The following is a 20,221-nucleotide window of genomic DNA, read 5'->3' on the forward strand; positions in this document are numbered from 1 at the left end:
ACCATCATACTGGATGTTCTACTATTGATCTGGAATGGAAAAATGTAGTCATCAAATCATAACCTTTAGCCACAAATGCTTTCAACAGCAGACAACAGACGGCTCATTATAGCCACCCATAACACATCCTTGAACAAACAGGGAAAGCTCAATAGATGCACATGGCTCCATTGCAGCAAATCACCCAAAAGGTTCTTCCAAGGCTCTTAGGTAAGGGCACTCTTAGGAACCATGTGGATGCTTTGCCTGGTTTAAAGAAAGGCTTGTGGGAAAACCTTTAGCAGATGGTTCTATATACCACCAAACAGCTTTCTGCCATCGCTATGACCTCTCTACTGCAAACCAGAGGTGGGTCCTGGACGGGAGTTGAACTCGAGCCACATGGGGACTAAGTCGGACTCTAGATGGGAGGCTGAAGACCCATCCCAGACAGGGGACTATAACCAGGGTTATGCTGTAAGACGGGCCATGTGGAGTGTGCATTACCAAGCATTCTGCATAAACTACTACAGCAGATGAAGGCTTATTAGATTAGATTGGAGACTAAGGACTCGACCCAGACTCGCGACTCAGCGACTCGAGACTTGACTCCGACTCGCTAAAGTGACTCAATGAACAACTCCGCTGCACATTTCACTTGTAATCGTGAATCTTCCAGCTGAAAAAGATCGTGATATCGAGCTTGATCAAGAGCCCACGAGCGATTAGGGAAGAAAATGAGATACTGGAAGCGTGTTTTCTGTTGAGAATGGCGGAACGATTTGCAGGTCATTTCCTATTATGCAACGCGAAGCATTACTGCACGTCTTGCTCCAATACAGCCTAATAAAGTGTTTGATTACTGTAAATATGCAGAGAGGGAGGAAACGGCGACCGACCTGATCGACGAGTTTCAGAACAGCCATATCGTGGGTCACCTGGAACGGCACATCCGAGCCTTCTCCGAGCCCTGAAGATGAAGGCTGGAGGTCTGTCTTGACAAAAACTAGAAAAAGGGAAGAAGAAGAAGGAGGCGGAGGAGGAGGAGGCTGCTGCTGCTGCTGCTGCTCCTCCTGCTGCTGCTGCTGCTCCTGCTGCTGCTGCTACTTTTCCTCCACTCCGCACGGCGCAGACTTGTCTACAGGATCCAGCACAGAGAGATGCACGGCGGTGTGGCAGCACTGATCGCTAGGCTCTCCCTTCTTCTTGCGGCCCGGGCTTAGATGACGGCCATGGCCGGCTCCACAGGCGCTATCTTGGGCCAGCGAGAGCAGGGCGAGCCGCTGCAGCGGAGGGAGGGAAGCCGGGGCTGGAGGGAAGGACGCAGGCGATGCCGGGATCAATCCGCATTTACAGCAGCACCAGAGCACACTCAGCTCCCACTTCGGGTGTGTTCAGCTTAGCTCAGCTCAACACACACACACACACATTCTCCTGCTGCTGCCTGTGTGTGTTCAGATGCGCTCAGAAAACAGGAAGTCCACAGACTGTGGGCCCTCCCCTCTGCTCAGCTCCATACACACACACACACACACAGGCAGAAACACACACGTTTGTTTTCGTACAATGTCGGGACGTGGTTCCCATTACTGTCCTAGATTGACAAAAGTATTGGGACACCTACAGTGCTCCCATTCTACGTCCATAGGCATTAATATGGAGTTGGATCCCCCTCCCTTTGCAGCCATCACAGCTGCCACTCTTCTAGAAAGGCTTTCTACAAAAATTTGGAGTGTTTCTGTGTGAGGTCCGACACTGATGTCCAACACTGTTCTAGTCCATCCCAAAGTTGTTCGATGAGGTTGAGGTCAGGGCCAGTCAGGTTCTTCCACACCAAACTCTTCCAAGCATGCCTTTACGGACCTTGATTTGTGCACTGGAACAGAAAAGGGCCTTCCCCCAAACTGTTTCCATGAACGTGGAAGCATTCCATTGTCCAAAATGTTTTAGGATGCTGAAGTATTAAGATTTCCCTTCACTGGAACTAAGCGGCCTAGGCCCACTCCTGAAAACAACCCTGTAGCATGATCCCTCCTCCACCAAACGTCACAGTTATAGGCAGATAGCGTTCACTTGGCATTCATCAAACCCAGACTCCTCCATCAGACTGGCAGATAGGGAAGCGTGATTCGTCACTACACAGAAGACGTGTCCATTGCTCCAGAGTCAAGTGGCGGTGTCCGTTTACGTAGCTTTACATGGTCTGCCGCTTTGTGTCTGAGTGGCTGTATTTCTTAGACGCTTCCTCTTTTCAGCGATACCCCTCACAGCTGATGGTGAATATCTAGGAGAGAAGAAGTGTCACCAACTGACTTGTTGCAATGGTGGTATCCTGTTTCAGTACCATGCTGGAATTCAATGAGATCTGGGGAACCTCCCATTCTTTCACTATTGTTTATAAAAACAGACTGCATGGCTTGGTGCTTGATTGTGTACACCTGTGTTAATTGGACTGAATGAAACACCTAAATTAGATGATTGAGATGTGTCCCAATACTTTTGTCCATTATAGTGTACATGTAAAGCACTCTGTACAACTGCTATTTCAGTTGTAAACTCTTTTGGCTTCTGCCTTTCTGCATTGTCAGGACATCAGGTCCTGATAGTGTATAAAAACAAACACACACATGCACACACAATGCTAATGCTAGCATGCTAAAGGGGGTTTGCCTCACTGATGCCTTCCCCATCTCTGTGGTTGAAGTATGCTGGTCTTTAGCCATGTTTACATTTTCAGGAGAGAGTGTTCACCAGGTTGAGAGTACCGCTCAGCACACCACTAATTATTAAAAATAATAAAACTATGAGGAAGTGGGGAAGTGCAAAGATTGACCACAAGGCAGAAATGCAGCAGTGGAGCAGTCCACGTTCTGCGTTTTGGAGCAATGTTGGTGTGTTTGTAGAATCTTCTCTTAATAATGAAACTCAATCTCTTCCTCTTTCCCCATCAGGCAGTCTGGGTCAGGTCACTGTAAATTTGAAGTGCCCTATTTAAAACAGTGTTCTTTGGTATGTATGCAGTACTGAAACAACAGTGTAGACCAGCATGATGGTCCAAGATGGTTTAGGTATGATTTTAGTCTGGTGCTGTTTGACACCAGTGTTCAAAATGCAACAATTGCCGGTTTGTGCTGGTTCGGTGGTGGTGTAGCGCTGGTTGGCCTGCATACCAACTCTCAAAATGCCACAAATATTGGTTTATGCTGATTCAGTGACGATGTAGCGCTTGTTGACCAGCATACCAGCGTTCAAAACTCAACAAATGCCGGTTTATGCTGGTTCGGTGGTGGTGTAGCACTGGTTAACCCACATACCAGTGTTGAAAACTCAACAAATGCTAGTTTATGCTGGTTTGTTGGTGGTGTAGCGCTGGTTGACCAGTACACCAGGACTCAAAATGCCACAAATATTGGTTTATGCTGGTTTGGTGATGGTGTAGCACTTGTTTACCAGCATACCAGCGTTCAAAACTCAACAAATGCTGGTTTATGCTGGTTTGGTGAGGGTGTAGTGCTGGTTGACCAGTAAGTGTTCAAAACCTCAACAAATATTGGTTTATGCTGGTTCGGTGGGGTGTTGACCAGCACAACAGTGTTCAAAAATCAACAAATGCAGGTTTATGCTGGTTTAGTGGGGGTGTAGTCCTGTCACCAGTATACCAGTGCTCAAAATGCCACAAATATTGGTTTATGCTGGTTTGGTGATGGTGTAGCACTTGTTTACCAGCATACCAGCGTTCAAAACCTCAACAAATATTGGTTTATGCTGGTTCGGTGGTGGTGTAGTGCTGATTGACCAGCATATCAGCGTTCAAAATGCACCAAACACTAGTTCAGAAGTGGTGTTGTGCTTGTTGACCAGCAACACCAGCGCTCAAAACTCAACAAATGCCGGTTTGTGCTGGTTCAGTGGTGGTGTAGCGTTGGTTGACATGCATACCACCATTCAAAATGGCACAAATATTGGTTTATGCTGATTCAGTGGTGGTGGGATAGCACTTGTTGACCAGCATACCAGCTCTCAAAACTCAACAGACATTGGTTTATGCTGGTTTGGTGGTGCTGTAGTGCTGATTGACCAGCATACCATGGTCACTAGCAACTTCCGTTATTATAATAAAGTTATTACAATCATACATTTTGAACAGTCAAATGTATTTTCATGGCTGTGAAAGACTTTTGCTGCCATGAAAACAAAGCACCTCTAAAACCTCTTTACAGTATTATGTAATTATGCTACAGGCGTACTCTACAAAGTCATCGTGGTATAGCAGTGGCATTTGGCTGGAGCTGACATTTGACTTCTGTGTCTGAGAGGGTGTTAGCACTTTACCCTAAAATGTGGTGCGGCCCACTGAAATATAGCTTCTTGATAGTGAAATGATAAACCTATAGCCATTTCGAATTCAGCTCATAACCACTTGCTGCTGAGTGTATTTGCTGTCTGACATTTCTTTGCAAAGAGCTCCCATGAGTTCATCAGTCACTACCTGTGTTAGCAGGATAGCAGCATTAGCTGCACCAGTATTGCATAGATAAAGATTTTTCTACCCCACTCGTTATGTAAAGCCTGTCACTCAAACCCATATCTGTCCAGGGATGATGTTGCTAATTCGTCCAGCGTCCAACTTCATCCACTCTCCATAATTTCTTATCATGCCATTTGTTTGGCAGCACTGCATAACCAATTTTCTCAATGTTTTTTTCTTTGCCAAAGAGTCTCATAGACCCCGTCTATGGGGTCACTTCAGGATTATGTCTGGATAAGACCAAGCCACTTAAAATGTGCATTTAAAATAGATAAAAATACAATTGCTCAAACCACTTGAGGAGGTGGTCTGAGACTCATTTGAGTCCCACCAATCTATTGTGTATGATTTCGCTGTACAGTTTCCTCGTCCTTTTGTATAATATTCGTAATATTCAAGCTCCACTTTCAGCTTCAACTTTAATAAAAGTATGATCTTGACTTTCTTCTCTGGCCACCACCATCACCCTGACCCTGAGTGACAGTAAACGGACTGCTGTGTTTGTGCTTTACCAGATGACATCATCTCAGCGAGACACAGCTCCGACATGGGAACGTTTTGACCAGCAGGTCAAAAGGCAGTCCCATGACGGGTCATCTGTATGCTGCTTGAATTCCTACAAGGAGATCCGGCGTAAAGTGTGTTTGGCCATGAGCTGCTTAACGGACTGTGGAGCTGGGCCTGCCTGACTTAGCCCAGTCTGAACATGTTCCACCACTCACGTACTCACGCATACACACTCTTTACAACCCTTTTAATGCCTGATTAAACATTATATAAATTTATACTATACACTGATCAGCCATAACATTGAAACCACCTGACTAATATTGTGTAGCGCCCCCCCTTGTGCCAACAAAATAGCTCTAACTTGTCAAGGCATAGACTCCACAAGACCTGTCAAGCATTACCTAGCAATTTTTTCTACAAAAGCTCTTCTGTAGGGTCAGACCAGGTACAGGATAATTGCTCAGCACGTGCATCAATGAGCCTTGGGCACCCATGACCCTGTAACTGGTTTCACTGGTTGTTGGAGCACTTTCAGTAGGTACTAACTGCAGTACATTCCTGTATACCAGGAACAGTATACCTCACAAGACCTGCCTGCCAGATTCATGTCAGAGGTTTTAAGGTTATGGCTGATGGTGTATGTACGTATGTTCAAAGGTTTGTTGCCACTTTCGTCCCCATTTTTCTTTTTGAAATCAGGGGTACGGGTGCATCACCCAAAATCCGCCATTGCCATCACACAGCATAAGGCCCATGGCGATTTCTGGGGTTATATCACTTTAGGGGGTTCTTGGGTACTTGAATGTCTACAAGCAACTGCCCTTTAGAAGGAAGGACACTTGCCCTTCAAAATGACAAACTCTAAGGACACAAACTAAGAGTGGTCTCCAAGTGAGATCTTTTGAGGAGGGGTCTGAAACACGTTATTCATCAAGTGCATACTAGTTTTGTTTTAGTGGTGGAGAGGAGTCCTTTCTCTTGAACTTGCCATCACTGTCTTTTAAGCGTCAGTGTGGAAACCTTTGCTTCACAGTTATGTATAGCCATGCTATGATGTGCAGCTTTAGTGTCTGAGGTGAGAGAGTGTGGGTGGCAGGCCCATATATTAGACCAGTAAAGGGAGGTGTCATGGGCTTAATTTAGTGAAACACTGACGAAGGGAGGTGCCTACCTGAATAATATTAGAAGCTTGTGATGTGGTAAGTGACTAGGGTATGGGTGAAGTAAAGGTCATGCGTGGGCTTATCTGGTAGGTGTAGGATCTTGTCATTTGCAAAAGTTATGGGTCAGTTTTCAAGACAGGGATTAAGCATCTTTCAGCATGCGGTGTAGTCCTGAACTGGCTTAATCCTTGTTGCTGATTGGATAATAAACAGCTGCAGCACCCACAGGAAGGAAAGTGCCTAACCTAGCTTGAGATGCAGCGGGTAATTAGAATATGGGGAAGGGGGTGGGCTCGCCCCTATGTGAAACCCCAGTTGTTGAGGGTAGGATTTTATCCTCTTCCTGTAGTGTTTTAATATTGGGTTCCCTTTGACCTTCCTTAAAAGTCTCTCTGGCTGGCCCTTGTTGGCTTTATTACTTTCACTGGTTGCTGTGGGACATACCTACAAAAGTATTCACCCCCATGGATGTTTTCCCCTTTTATTGCTATTACTAATGCAGCAATGGTCAATGTCACATGGCTCTTTCTTACAAGAATTTACAAAAACAAATTGTCTTAAAAGTAAAGAGAGCTGTTTAGAAGGTCCGGTCACTTGTTAATCAGTATTCCAGGCTACAAATACTCCATAAACTAAAGGTTTGCTAAAAAAGTATAAGTCAAGGGCCTGATCCTCTGAAGTTCAGCTAAATCCACCATTAAAATGGAAGAAATATACTTGTAAATCTGACTAGCGTAGGTCAATCACTATAGAGCACTACAATCACTTGAGTGAGACACATATAGACTATATACTATGAACTCCTCTTCACCAAGACTACTAGCAATTCCTTGGTCAGTTACTTTGAAAGGAAAATATTTATAATCACTTGTTTTACATTACATATTTAATTGACATTACTTTGTAGACATTTTCCATGTTTTTGTACATTTTTGCCATAAAAAGTCACATATTTCCATTAGGAAAAGGCTTTGAAAGGGGTAAAAATCCAAAAGGGGAAATCCTTTTCATAGGCACCATTGCCCTGTTAATGCATGAGAAGCTGGAATCCATTTTAATCTTGATTCATGATCTTGACTGGTTTTTCCCCAACGACGCCAACTGGCAACACAATCAAACTAAAAGGACTGTCAGACTGTTTAATTTGTCAAGTTCCAAGTAAATCATCATGCAAGGCAAAAGACTAAACCACAAACCTCAATTTTAATACACAAATGTTTATTCAGCCAAAGTAAGCAACATCCAAATAAGAACAGATGAGTGATCAAAGGAAGCAGGACAGCTCAGTACAGGAATCACAACTTTACATTTGTCCAGACTTTCCTGCTAAAGACTTCACATTTAGTGAATCTGCCACTACATTTCACTGCCATTGGTTATATATATATTTTTAAAAAACCAAAATAATAAAGTACTTTCCACGCTTTTCCCAATTTCAGTTTATTAAAAATTATTCGGACCTCGGCATGTGAGACAGATGTAGCCGCAAACCAACAGAACTAAAGATAGTCTGACTCAGTCCTACAAACCATGAATGTTGGGACACAAAGATGTAGGAAATGAAAGAGTGCAATGAAGAGGTGTACATGTATTTATAAGAAGTAATCCAGCTCATAGCGGACGTAGGGGTTCTTCTCGTCGTTGTAGATAAGGGGATAATGTGCAATCAGTGCATCCTGGGAGCCGATATAGATGGAATTATAAATCTTCCAGTACACGTCACGTACTTTCCGAGCAGGATGGAACAAACCCTGAAAGGAAATCGGTCATTTCTAGTTAGCTCAACGTTTCCATTTACTCTTAAAGGCAAGTCTTATTAAAATCTAGATTACACAGCCTTCATTATGAAATTTTACTTACCTGTAAGCAGTACTGTAGCATACGGCACGGTCCAATAGCCACACGAAGACCCTCAAGGGCTCCCATTACAGCCTGAATAACATGTGGCGACGTCTCAAAGACATTGGGCCAAACATAGTTGAGCAAGTGGTTCAGGGAGTCCTCGCACCCAAATCCATACACACCCAGGGACATGTGTTGCACTACGGCGCTTGCTGTCTGCCTATGCACAAGATCTCTGAAGGGAGACAAGAAAGTGCGTCAAAGCAGAGTACACACAAAAAAAAAAAAAAAAAAAAAAAAAAAAAAGATTCTAGTACTGCAAGTGTAAATCTACTGGAAGACCTTAAACCTATTGAAAACGTTCCTCAACTCATTTTCATAACTCTGACATCCAGATTACAACACCATTAAATAATCCTATAATGCCGCTTAAGATGCTCAAATTTACTTTCATTGAAATGGAATGCACAGATCAATGCTGGTTCTCAGAAAAGTTTAATGCCGTTGTGGTGACTATTTGTTGATCCATTCCTTATTCAGGAATCTAAAGACTAAACCTGGTTGAGAAAAGAAACTCTACAGCTGGAACATGGGCTTCAGTAAGCATCCTATGCATTGGCCTCTTTGTTCTTTGCTACTTAGGCATTTCGTTTAATATTTATTTTCAATTCATTTTTAAATTAATGTATTAAACCTATGGGTTGAGGACAATGAAACTGAGAAGCCAGGCGTAGTCTACAAGCCCATAATCTTCTAGTAGGATTTTGATGGACAGTTGTAGTTGGGAGATTATTTTGTGTTTTAATACACGAGACAAATACTAATACGCCCAATAATACACCTTTTCAGGCATTTTCTCCTTGATTATACTGTTTAAATACCTGCAGGAAAACTGCAAGACTCCCAAGATCAGAAATGGACACTTGTGCTGTAAACTTGGTGCTGGACTCACCTGTCCATAAGAGCATCCTCCAATAATGGTGTGACGGCATAGATGTAGTCTTTTCCCATTTCACCAATATACTCAAATAAGAAAGAAAGGGACTTGAGAACACCATTCTGAACGTTGAGCTCAGGTACACGGTATTCATTCATCAGCGCTGGGAGTACAGTGAACGGTGAACACGTCTCTGCCACAATGGCTATGGCAACTGTTGTACACACACGGTTTTGACGCTCTTGCACTTTCAAGTTGTTGAGTAGCGTAGCAAGCACATCATGAGGCCTGGTAAAAAATGAGAAATTTGTTTATTACCATAGAATATCTTTTAAGAATCACAACATTAAAAATTAATTACATTTTTTTTAAAGATTTTATTTTTGTTTTACCCAATAGCCTTTGCAATATAGCCAAAAGTGTTCACAGTGGCTCTTCGGATTGCCTTCTTATGAGCTTTTAGCAATTCCAGTAGCTCGAAACAGATTCGCATCCACTCCCTGGCAGACACATACTCCGCACCCCTGTTAAAAGAAAAGGAACATTTTTTTTTTTTTTTTTATCTGTCCCAGCTTTTTAAAATGACAAAACAAAACTGATGTGGCTCAACACTAACCTGTCAGCAATTCTGCCCACAAGATCAATACAGTTCTCCTGCACCTTCTCGTGCCTGTTCTTCAAGATTGGTGTCAAACGAGGAAGCAAGTCTTTGATTGGTGGCGTCATTTTGTGCATACCTAAAAGAAAGAGTATAGTCAAACAAATTAAATCTAGCATGGTTAATACAGAGCAAGGCCTAGCCCAAGCAGAGTGCCAGATAGGATCACTGGAATACTTTGTGACACTGAACTAACAACTACATACCAATCACGTTAACAATGGCTTTTAGGGCTCCAAGGATGCTTCCAAGCACTTCAGGATATTCTTCTCCCAAATACTCATATAGCACGACACCCAAATGCCCCATCAGTTTTTCCTGTGAACAAAATATATGAAAACAAATGTGTGAAAAGACATCACATCACTATTTTGGGGAAAAGCAAGATCTAACATTTCTCATCCTCCCTCACCTCTTGACAAGTTTTCATCACTACGGCTGTGCGGGAGATGAGGTCAGCAGCCTGTTGACGGACTTTAGCAGACTTGTTATTGAGACGCCACAGAACAGTACCGCAGATCTGAGGCAGGTAAGGCTTTACTCGCTTGCCCAGAGCATTCACCACTGTGCCAAAGCCATTCAGCATCACAGAGTCCTGATGAAGTGAAGCAACATAATCAGATTAAGAGATCAGATGTAAACAGATGTAAATTTCCCTCCCACCCCAATGATCAACCTCTTTCCGCCCCCCCAAGCAACTCACCTCAGTGGTCTGTTCTTGGAAGGCATACAGGATACCATCAATAAGCTGCTCTTCCAGTTTGTGGTCAATGTCCGCTGCACCCAAGTTACCCATGATTTTCTCAATTGTCTCCATCACCATCTTCCTGTACTGCTCAGCTTCATCCTTCAAGTCGTCCACTATGCGGGAAATGATTTCTGCCGCTCCGACTTTGTTAGCCAGCTCTACTGTAGTGTCCACCAACTAGTTGAGAGCAAACATTTCATTTAGATAAGCAAGCATTAAATATAACTCCATGTTTATTGTAAAAATCATGGGGTACAAAACGAGTGTAACATACCTGTCTGTAATTGCGCCTGTCTAAGGCCATACGGTGCTGCCAGAAGTGCTTGAAGAAAGGAGGCAGGATCTCAGTTTTGATGTAGTTGGCTTCCACACCATCTGTGCCACAGCACTGCTTGACCACCTGAAAGGAACAGAGACAAGTATGATTTAGACTATATTGGAAGATTTCATAGTTTGCTATTCTTGAGGACAACCCTACTGAGAGCCATCTGACAGACATCATCCTGATATTACCTTTAGCACAATCTTCTTCATTTCCTCATCTGGAGACTGGAACTCTCTGATGAGGATAAGCATCACTTCCCTTGTGTAGTAATTGGCATACTCAGCATCCATAAGTGGAATCAGATATCCAATTGCTTTTAAGAAGGCAGCCAGACCCTAATCACCAAAGCAAAGAATAATTAAAAGTTTGAAAAATTGTAATTCAGTTCAATTATGTAAGAAATGTAAATATTAAGTTAAAAGTTTCACTGGTAACCCACATCATTACAAGGCATCTTCCACCCTCTGAAAATAAAAGGGTCACACTCACCTTTCCTCTGTGTTGTCGGATACCCTTCCAAAGGGGCTTTAGCACAGAGTCAAAGGACTCAATACCATAAGGTGTAGCAGCCTCAGCAAGAGCAGCAATAGCCAAAGCACTAATTGTTCGCACCTTCTGCTGCTCATCCACAAGACCTGGGAGGAGGAGGACATGCAGGTATTATGAAAAACAATAATGTAGTTTATTACTGTAACAATGTTAGACAGAACATTTTTTAGAGCAAAGTTTTAGATTAACTAAGATGTTCGATACTAACCATGTTCAATAATCTCCACCAAGCTGCGGAGATGGGGCAGGATGGCGCAACCCATGAGGATGGCAATCTGCTGCACAATTTTGATGCCTGTGTGTCGAGCCTGCCAGGACTTCTTGCTTTTGCACACAGCCTTGAGGAATGGCAAGAGGGATGGAATGCCCAAGGCAGACGCAACAACAGCAAAGGCACGAGCTGTTGTGTTTCTCACATACTCGTCCATGTTGTCAATGTCAGGCCTCATTGTGGAGATCATTGTGGCCAAACCAGCAGCCTGTGTAAGCAAACAATAACTTTGTAAATGTAAATGCAGCACATTTAAAAGACGGCAACACAATTACGTTGCATAACGTATGCAAGACTCGTAGCCCACCTTTGCCAAGTTGGAAATGATCTCTCTGCCTTCCACTCTAGCATAATAATCTTCATCAATCAGCAAGGGCTCAATCACCACAAGGATCTGCAGAAACAAAGACAGTTCAGCAAACCCAGACATTGCAATATAGTTGTATAAAATTAGACTAAGACAAGAGGTTTAGGTGGTTAGGTACCTTGTGGACGTAGGGCCGAACCAAGTCATCCAGTTTGTAGAGGATGCGGTCAATGACCTTCACCAACAGATGGCGCTCCTGGTCTTCTAGCGTAGGAGACATAAGCAGAGGTAGAATCTGATTGAAGAGGGGTCCAGCACCAAATTCCCTGGCTTTGTCTGTGATTTGTCTGAGGGCAGCCTGAGGGCACAGAGGGGGGGGAAAAAAAAAAAAAAAAAAAAAAAAAAACAGTTAGGGGTGTTCAACAGCAGAGGAGTTCATAGAATAGGAGTACAATTAAGTGGGCCATACCTTTCTCATTGGAGGGGTGCCGTTTTTGATCTTCAGGAGCAGCTTCATGATCTTGCGCTCCTTCTGCTCCTCTGGACTCAGAGTGGACTCATCCACCTCAACCTGAACGTGGAAACAGTAAAGGGTGATTGAGAGTTGGCCTGACTAAAATCAACAAATTCACTACAATCGCATGTGGTTCTAGAATAAATTTCTGCTAGATAATTTATTAAAAATAATTATGCCTGTGTAAAATTGATGAGCAAAAATATTTAGTCCTCACCAGAAGTTTGTCAAAGTACTGGATGTCATCTGGCTTGAGGAAAGGAAGGTTGCCGGACGGCTGGTCGTTCATTTGTTTCATGGATCGGTCTTCAGTCTGCATGTGGAAGCCAGTCATACCGCCGATTGGAGTTGGTGTAGCAGTTAACTTGCGGGCAGGGGTGCGGATAGGCACATAGCCTGCCGGTGGGGGCAACACCTGGTAAGGAAAATGAACAACTGGTTAGCAGTGATTAACAACAGTACTGATATTTTAGTGATTTCAGTTTAATGTAAGCATTATGCACCTTGTAGCCTTCCGGAAACATGGCATCCAGCTCTTCATCAGTCAGTGGACGGTTCCTCTCATCAATCTCTCTCTCCCAACGCCATGCCTGAAGCTGCTCGGGAGTCATACTCATCAAATGACCTAGAAAATTTCAAGCCATTAATTTCACAGTCTGCAAGTTGTGCATACCAAAAAAAAAAAGACAAACCATAACCTGTTCAAAATCAGTACCTGGAGTAGGTGTGGCCATATTCATAGCAGGTGTGCCGATAGGAGTTTTTCCAGGAGTAAGCAAAGGAGTAGAGGACCCCATCTGACTTGCAGGAGTCTCGTCCCATCTTGACTTTCTTTTGCTTGCTCCAGGGGTCGGAGTCTCCCCCACGGACTCCTCTCCCCTGTCTGTGCGAGGGGTTTCAGCCCAGCCACTGCCATGACCAGGGGTCTCTAAAAACGAGGACAGGAAATTTATTTTTATTAAAAGTCTTATTAATCAGTTCATTTCAGTTCGTCATAGAAAGAGGTCAATGCATTATCTTACACTCTTGTTAAAAATTAGGTTTGGTTTTATTTTACTTGTACTTTAACCACTTGAACCAGGTTCAAACTGACCAGTTTTGTGTTTATTGTTTAAGACGAGAGCAGACAGTAATTGACTTATACAGTCTCTAAAAACAGTCAAACGCATATGACTATTACACGTTAATTCAAACTATTATTCTCAGATAAAATGTCTGAGGATGTGCAATAAAAGGTCACCTCTCTCTGTTTTTGGTGTCTCATCCCAGCGATTCTTGCGCACACTGGACGTGGCTCCTCCGTGGCCAGGTGTAGCATGCCCAGGGGTGTCGCCTCGACCAGGTGTGGCAGCTCCAGCGGGAGTGTGGCTGGGGGTGGGGTCCCACATACGAGTGCTTGGAGTGGCTCCCGGCGTCTCGCTACCTTTAGGACGGCCAGGCGTCTCATCCCAGCGGCTATTGGAAGGTGTGTGTCCAGGCGTGTGTCCTGGTGTCTAAGGATGGAGTGAAATAATAATAATAATAATAAAAAAAATAAAAAGTTACTCACAACAGAACACATCAGTAGAGACACATTTACTGGTAAGGGTCAGGGTTTAACAACAACTTACTTCTGCTGCAGCATCTGCCTGATCCCAGCTGGACACTTTTTTTGGTGTAGCATTTGGTGTTTGGTCAGCAGTCTGGTCCCAACGACGTTTACGTTTGGTGGCAGCAGCTTGAGATGCAGCAGAGCCATTAACCGCTTTCAGGTCCCCCGATTTTGCCTTTTCTGCCATCTGCAGCCTGATTTCTCTCTTTACAAAGGAAATTTGATGGTGAGAAAACAGCAACCACTTACAAAAAAATTCAAAACACGACACTCCCACCATCTGCACCTAGGCTTACTAATTCTCAAGTACTGCATACCTCTTCTTTGCCCAGTTGTTGCTCCTTCATCACGTCCATATACGTCCTGACCTGCATCTTGGGATCCGGCGTTTTGCCCCCTGTGCGAAAGAGCACCAACAAGATGCGAGGCGGTTAGCCAAGCAGGAGCGACAACCAGGAATGCCACACACAGCAAACACTACATTCAACTGGCCCTCACTCTACTCCTGCTTGCCTTAACAGAAAACTTTTACTTAAAAAAAAAAAAAAAAGTCCTCTCGCATAACAGGCTGCATCACAAAACATCATAACACTAGACACTCCTAACATTCATAGATTAAGAACAGGCAAGTGCATAGATGTGTCTGATTCTTTTAACAGATAAGGAGAGGATATAGCCATCATTGTTGCAGGGTCCTGGGCTGTGCTCTCCAGAATACGTACACTTTCAGTGCCAAGGGTCCTTCTGCAGTCAGACTTCAACCGGCAGAAAAGAAGCCTAGAAAATTTCTCTTTACCATTAGTAACACTTTGGAAAAGGGTTTGAACTCACACACAACAGCATACCACCTGTAATGCTCACGTCACTCAAAGAAATCCTCAGTGTATTGAAACCTTATGTAATAGGACTACAGATTTACTCAAGATTACAGAATAACTCATGTAGTGAAAGTCTAGCTTGCTGTGTCGCAGACAAAGACACTGTGACACCATATCCTTGAGGGAATAACAAAATATGCAACAAAACTGTGATGAATCACTTTAATAGGAAAATTTGGAAAACTGGAACCTTAATGTCTTTAAGAAAAGTAAATCTGAGAATGAACTGAGCAAAAAATTGAAATGTCAAAAAAAAAAAAGTTTGGGAGGGATGAAGTTGAGGAGGTTTGTATGACTACTGTATCAGGACTTAGTTGCTGAGACCATGATCCACCCCCCCCCAACCCCACACAATTCTCCTAAATCCGATAAACTCGCTTCTCTTTGTTCACCATAACCTACACAGGATGAGGTGCTGCACCCTTAAGAGAGTGCAGACAGGACTGGCAAAGCAGTACTGCTGTAGGAGAGAAATTAAGGACAGTTAGTATGGGCCCGTGGAATCTTTGTACACAGATTCTTTAAGATATATATTTCTATTTTAAGATAAAATAGAAATATATTTACACAACACTTATATAGAGGATGTCCCTGTCTGGGAGTAACTACATGCACACCAATTTAGCCTTTTTACTTTTTAACTGGATTCTTATATAAATATTTGTGATGCAGATTTGAAAAGACTAAGAGTACAGCGCTCTCCGTGTGTGTGAACAGTACCAATAGCGCATGAGTTTACCTCATACACTTTAACTGAAAGTTGTTTCTATGTGTGTGAGAACTGGGCGAGTTTCCTGAAAACAATCTTAGTAAATATGCAAGTCGACACTTTAACTATGGCGTCCACTCAGACATAACGCATTACACCTTACAGCTATTATTACACACCAAAGTTACATCAATTCTAGTGTGATTGGCTGAGGGGTGTTCAAATTGATATTTATGCCTTAATTTCTCAAATTATTTAATCAAACAGCAAAGAGAAGTAAGCCATGGTGAACAATCACATACACATGGAAAACATAGGCTTTTTATTTCTGTATTGCAACTGGAGCCATCAAACGATTTTGTATGCATGTGTGAGACTTTTATGGTAAATAACTGTTACGTCACGTGATTATTGCTCCACTTTTATGCCTATAGAATGAGTAAATAAAGTGGCCTGTTTTTTTAGTTTAGTCAAAAGCTACCTCAAGAAGTACTCTGAACAAGTTGGTTGCATTGGTAGTTACTTGGTACATGGTACAGAAAGGTACTGGGAGACACTGGGAGTTAATTAAGAAAGTACTTTGCACTAGGACTCTTTCAGGAAACTCACCTCAGCTTGTTAGCATTGACATTCACTGCCAAATATTTTACATAAGTCATCAGATAATAAACCTCATCCCTCAATAGTGTGGAAGGGCAAATGTAATGCATTAACTCTGCAGATGCTGCATGTAATCTTTTCTGTGCTACTATACTAAACTAGAATGCAATGTTGAACTGAAAGGCAATGTCAGGACTGAACACTTGACGTGCACTTGGGAGTGCACCATTCTTGCATTAATCCAGTCTGACAGGCAGGTAGAAGGACTCAGATTTTCAACTCTAGCAAAGGAATTGCAAAAAGAGCCATTAGTAGAGAAGTAGCACTTTAAACGTGTCTTCAGCAGAGCATTTAAGCTTTTACTAAGTGCAAACACTGCCTCTACGCTCTACTTGATGCACATCTAAGTAAATGAAGAACCATTCTACAAAAAAAGAATGTTGACAAATCCTCTTCTGATAAGTGTGCTAGTGTTTTGCCTATCTGTATTTCTTTAATCACACAAACATGTCAGATTTTGTAATAATCTATTAACCTTTCGAGACACAAACGCAGCTATCTGCATCCCATTTTGGTTTGCTTATAATTGCTTTTGTAATAAACTCCACCCAACTAATAGTTCCCTTAAACAGACAGCATTCGTTAATGAAAGATTTTCTATAAAAAACATTTTTTTTTTAGAAATATAAAAATCCAATTAGGCCTAGAACATTTGTCTGTACCCCGTTCACAGCTGTCCCGATGTAGTTTATCAGGATTTAAGGCAAAGCCCAAGCCTGGGAAGCAAGTTGCTGGGTAGTGTTCGAAGGGTTAACATCCAAAACAGTGATTTTGACCAGGATCGTGTATAGACACTGCATGCTAATCAGCATGGACATGGATGGGACTGATGACGGACAACGGCTGTGTGACATTTACCATCTGCAAAGGGGTCGTGACGCTCAGGGGAGATGATCATCTTTTGTCTGCGTTTCTTGTACTCGTCTTCGCGGTCTGAAATCTTCTGTGGTCTGTGCTCAGCAAAAGGATCATACTATAAAAGAAAAAAAACATAGGTTTCAAATACAGCTAACTGTAAAAAAGCAAACTTTAGCCAGTTCAGAGGCTCTGAAACCACAGGTCTAACAGATGCATCAAATTACCTGCTCATCTGACTGAGGAATGGCATTGAGTATTGCCACCGGAGCATGATACCCAGGCTTCTTCTGCCCGAGCAAACTTGTGGACGAGTCTTCTTCATCATCCTGAAAAACACAAAACGTTGGACTGGTTAAGCCTGACAGTACCTCATCATCCCACATCAAGCACATAGAGTTATAACAGGCATTTGAGCCACAGTAAAAAAAAACAAAAAACATGGAAGCAAGTCAATTAAACTCATGATCAAACTTACATCCTCCTGCTCATTGGCTGCAATGGAGGTGACGTATCCTGCAAACCGGCTATCATTGCCTCCGTAAATCTCCTGATCGTAGTATCCAGTGGAATCAAGACCGACACCCTGCTCTCCCTCCTCCAGCAGGGCCGCCTTCATCCCCTGGATTTCCAGGATCTGGGCCTCAATGTCTAAAAATAGAAGAACAGGAGACACTTACAGCAAGTTGAAAACATGCCACCTGATCAAACTCTCATCCCAGTCATTTACAATGTATTCCATGTTGTACACTAAAACAAGCAGCCTTTGCCTAAAAGGACACCAGTAATACAAGTATTAACTCCATTTTTACTGGCAAAAACTGAAATTCACTCTACTGCAGTCATTTAAGATACCAACTATGTTTTATTAACTAGTAATAAATCAGACAGATCTATAAAGCCATATGTGTAATGTAATCTAACGTAATGTTGACTAGTCACGTCACCACTGAACCTCTCTATTACCTATTAATTACATTTTCACAACAAAATTACTGCAAATGATTACTCTAGTAAAACTAATCGCACATGCATACACTGTAGAGCTGAATACTTTAGTTTTGACTAATTGCAACATGCATTTAAGATCCACACAATTTAATATTTCTAAAATAAGTTTAAGCTACTTATACATCAACTACTACTATTAACTAAAATAGTGGTTGTACTTGCCAGAATTAGTCTAAATATCTGGAACTGCCATTTCTATTTGTAAAAACACTTGTAAATATCTGTAAATTAGGTTCTCTAGCATATCTCTAGCATAGCTACTAAATTGGAGAGAGAGAACGATTCTATGTAAACCAATGGTAACAAAATTACAGGGATCTTCCATGAGGTTTTACTGGTAAAACTTGAGTTAGGACTTGTATCGGTGGTGTCGTTTTGGTACCAGTACCAGGAATAAATGCTAGGAGCCAAAACACAAGGTAAACAGTTGCATAACTTCAGACATGCTGTCCTTGTTTTGTTAGCTAGCATTAGCTGGTTAGCTTATCTGCACCAACAGACCAGCCAACTACGCTGGCCTTCTGCACTGATGCGAGCTAATATTTAACTTGTATTTAATTAATAAAAAAGGCGAATGCTAAAACACAAGTTAGAGAAGGAGGACGCTGTTCTTGTGTAATGTAGCTATCTCTAGCACTACGTAGGTTCGCTCGCACAGCGCCATTTTGAGCAGGGCCGCAGGCAGCATTAGCAGGCCGCAGGCAGCTGCACCGACGCTAGCGTGGCTGTCCGGTTTTCAAACACAACAAGCTTTCTGGTGATCATTTCAATCAGCTTTAGTTCACTATATTCGCTTATGCGCACTGATAAAAGGCGCGGGAGAGGTGTGAGGCGATTTCTACAGCTCGCAGTGCGGCCCAGCGTCGGCTTTATTAATAAAGCGCCCAGTCGCCATGTTCTCTTCAGCGCCTCGTTTACATGGCGTTTCACGACGTAGCGCGAGCTAGTTTCTTCACGTACGTCGCGGTAACCCAGTAAACACCATTAAGATACACGTTACAGCGTGCATTAAAATACTAAACATACTCGACTGCAGCTGGTATTTATAATAAACTCGCTTACCTTCGTGCGTTTTGGCGATCTTCGCCATCTCTGTAGCTGTGTGAACGCTCCCGGAAGGCCTCACTACTCCGACTTAGCACAGCCGCGCATGCGCAGTGTATGATTGGGCGTAGACAACAATGGGAAGCGCGTCAGAATCGCGGTCATCCCAACTGGCCCCAGCGTGTTTTACCCATCCTAGAGTTACTAGATTTACTGTCATTACATTACTGTGATCCAGAACTCCATTCTGCACCATAAATGAACGTTGCACAATATTTGTTTTCTCTGACATACTGTGAATTTTTTTATTTTATTTTTTCATTACATTTTATATAACGTTACATATTAAAGCCCTTTTGTTTCGCAATTTGCAACGGTGGATTGTGTATTCTTATATATATATATATATATATATATATATATATATATATATAAGAAAGAGAGAGAGAGAGAGAGAGAGAATTTATGGTATTTAATTTCTGAGATTTAATACTGAGACTAAGCCCTCGTATGTTTTATATTCAAACGGCAGTCGGGGCTTTATTGTCTTTATTGCTATTTTATCAAATAAATAAATGCAATATTCAGCACTATTGTGTTGCTGTCATCAAGTCATGTCGGAAATATCGTATTTAAAGAAAGGTAATGCACATGAAGACCACCACAAACTCGTATTTACAAGTGGGAAGCTCGGATTTTTCGATGACTTTCCAAGTTGGAGGTGTCTCAAAAATAAAACGATGAGAAGTGTATTTTAATTTGGTTATGTGCAACACAGAGACACTGCAGTCTGTTTTTTGAATGGTTGCTCACTCTTACACGTGAAAACAGATTAGCACATGCTACTGATACCTCTTCTAGGATTGAAATATCGCTCACCTAATGTTGTCTGCAAATTGCAAATAATTTTAAACGTAGCGATACTTCTCTTGTACCAATTAAATATAAAATTAAAATAATTATTAATAAAAATATATAAATTAAAATAGTTGACATTGATTTTAGTTCTTTTCTTTCTCTTTGTGAAAGACAGGAACGCGATATGCTGGACAGTGCTATAAGAGATAAGAAATTGAAAAAATAAAGATTAATTTAAATCACATCACCAATTATAAACACCCCCAAACGCATCAAGCTACTGT

At 42.3% G+C, this 20,221-nt stretch overlaps 2 protein-coding genes across 3 annotated transcripts in view; both read right to left on the minus strand.

The window, feature by feature from the left end:
• The window catches only part of ankrd44 (ankyrin repeat domain 44), a 45,057-nt gene extending 43,612 nt beyond the window's left edge, over positions 1–1,445 (minus strand). The window contains exon 1 of the mRNA XM_072686328.1: positions 879–1,445. Coding sequence (XP_072542429.1) covers positions 879–905 — 27 coding nt within the window. The 5' untranslated portion in view covers positions 906–1,445. The remainder of the gene's footprint in view (positions 1–878) is intronic.
• Positions 1,446–7,381: 5,936 nt separating this feature from the next.
• Positions 7,382–19,204, minus strand: sf3b1 (splicing factor 3b, subunit 1). Of its 2 annotated transcripts, XM_072686331.1 has the most exons (25): positions 19,098–19,204; positions 17,503–17,675; positions 17,252–17,353; positions 17,028–17,142; positions 14,240–14,319; positions 13,942–14,127; positions 13,572–13,824; positions 13,047–13,259; positions 12,835–12,956; positions 12,549–12,746; positions 12,287–12,388; positions 11,996–12,175; positions 11,818–11,904; positions 11,448–11,718; positions 11,180–11,325; positions 10,879–11,025; positions 10,640–10,765; positions 10,321–10,542; positions 10,030–10,212; positions 9,824–9,935; positions 9,576–9,696; positions 9,352–9,483; positions 8,975–9,247; positions 8,041–8,257; positions 7,382–7,931 (listed from the first exon to the last, which is right to left on the minus strand). In XM_072686331.1, the coding sequence occupies exons 1-25, from the start codon at positions 19,123–19,125 to the stop codon at positions 7,773–7,775; spliced, it is 3,948 nt and encodes a 1,315-aa protein (XP_072542432.1). In that variant the 5' UTR covers positions 19,126–19,204; the 3' UTR covers positions 7,382–7,772. The 2 variants fall into 2 exon arrangements, with proteins under 2 accessions (XP_072542432.1, XP_072542433.1); XM_072686332.1 differs by lacking the exons at positions 17,028–17,142; positions 17,252–17,353; positions 17,503–17,675; positions 19,098–19,204 and adding an exon at positions 14,645–16,969.
• Between the last annotated feature and the right edge of the window lie 1,017 nt (positions 19,205–20,221).

Source organism: Salminus brasiliensis, chromosome 8 (genome assembly GCF_030463535.1).
Source record: "Salminus brasiliensis chromosome 8, fSalBra1.hap2, whole genome shotgun sequence".
Lineage (NCBI taxonomy): Eukaryota > Metazoa > Chordata > Actinopteri > Characiformes > Bryconidae > Salminus > Salminus brasiliensis.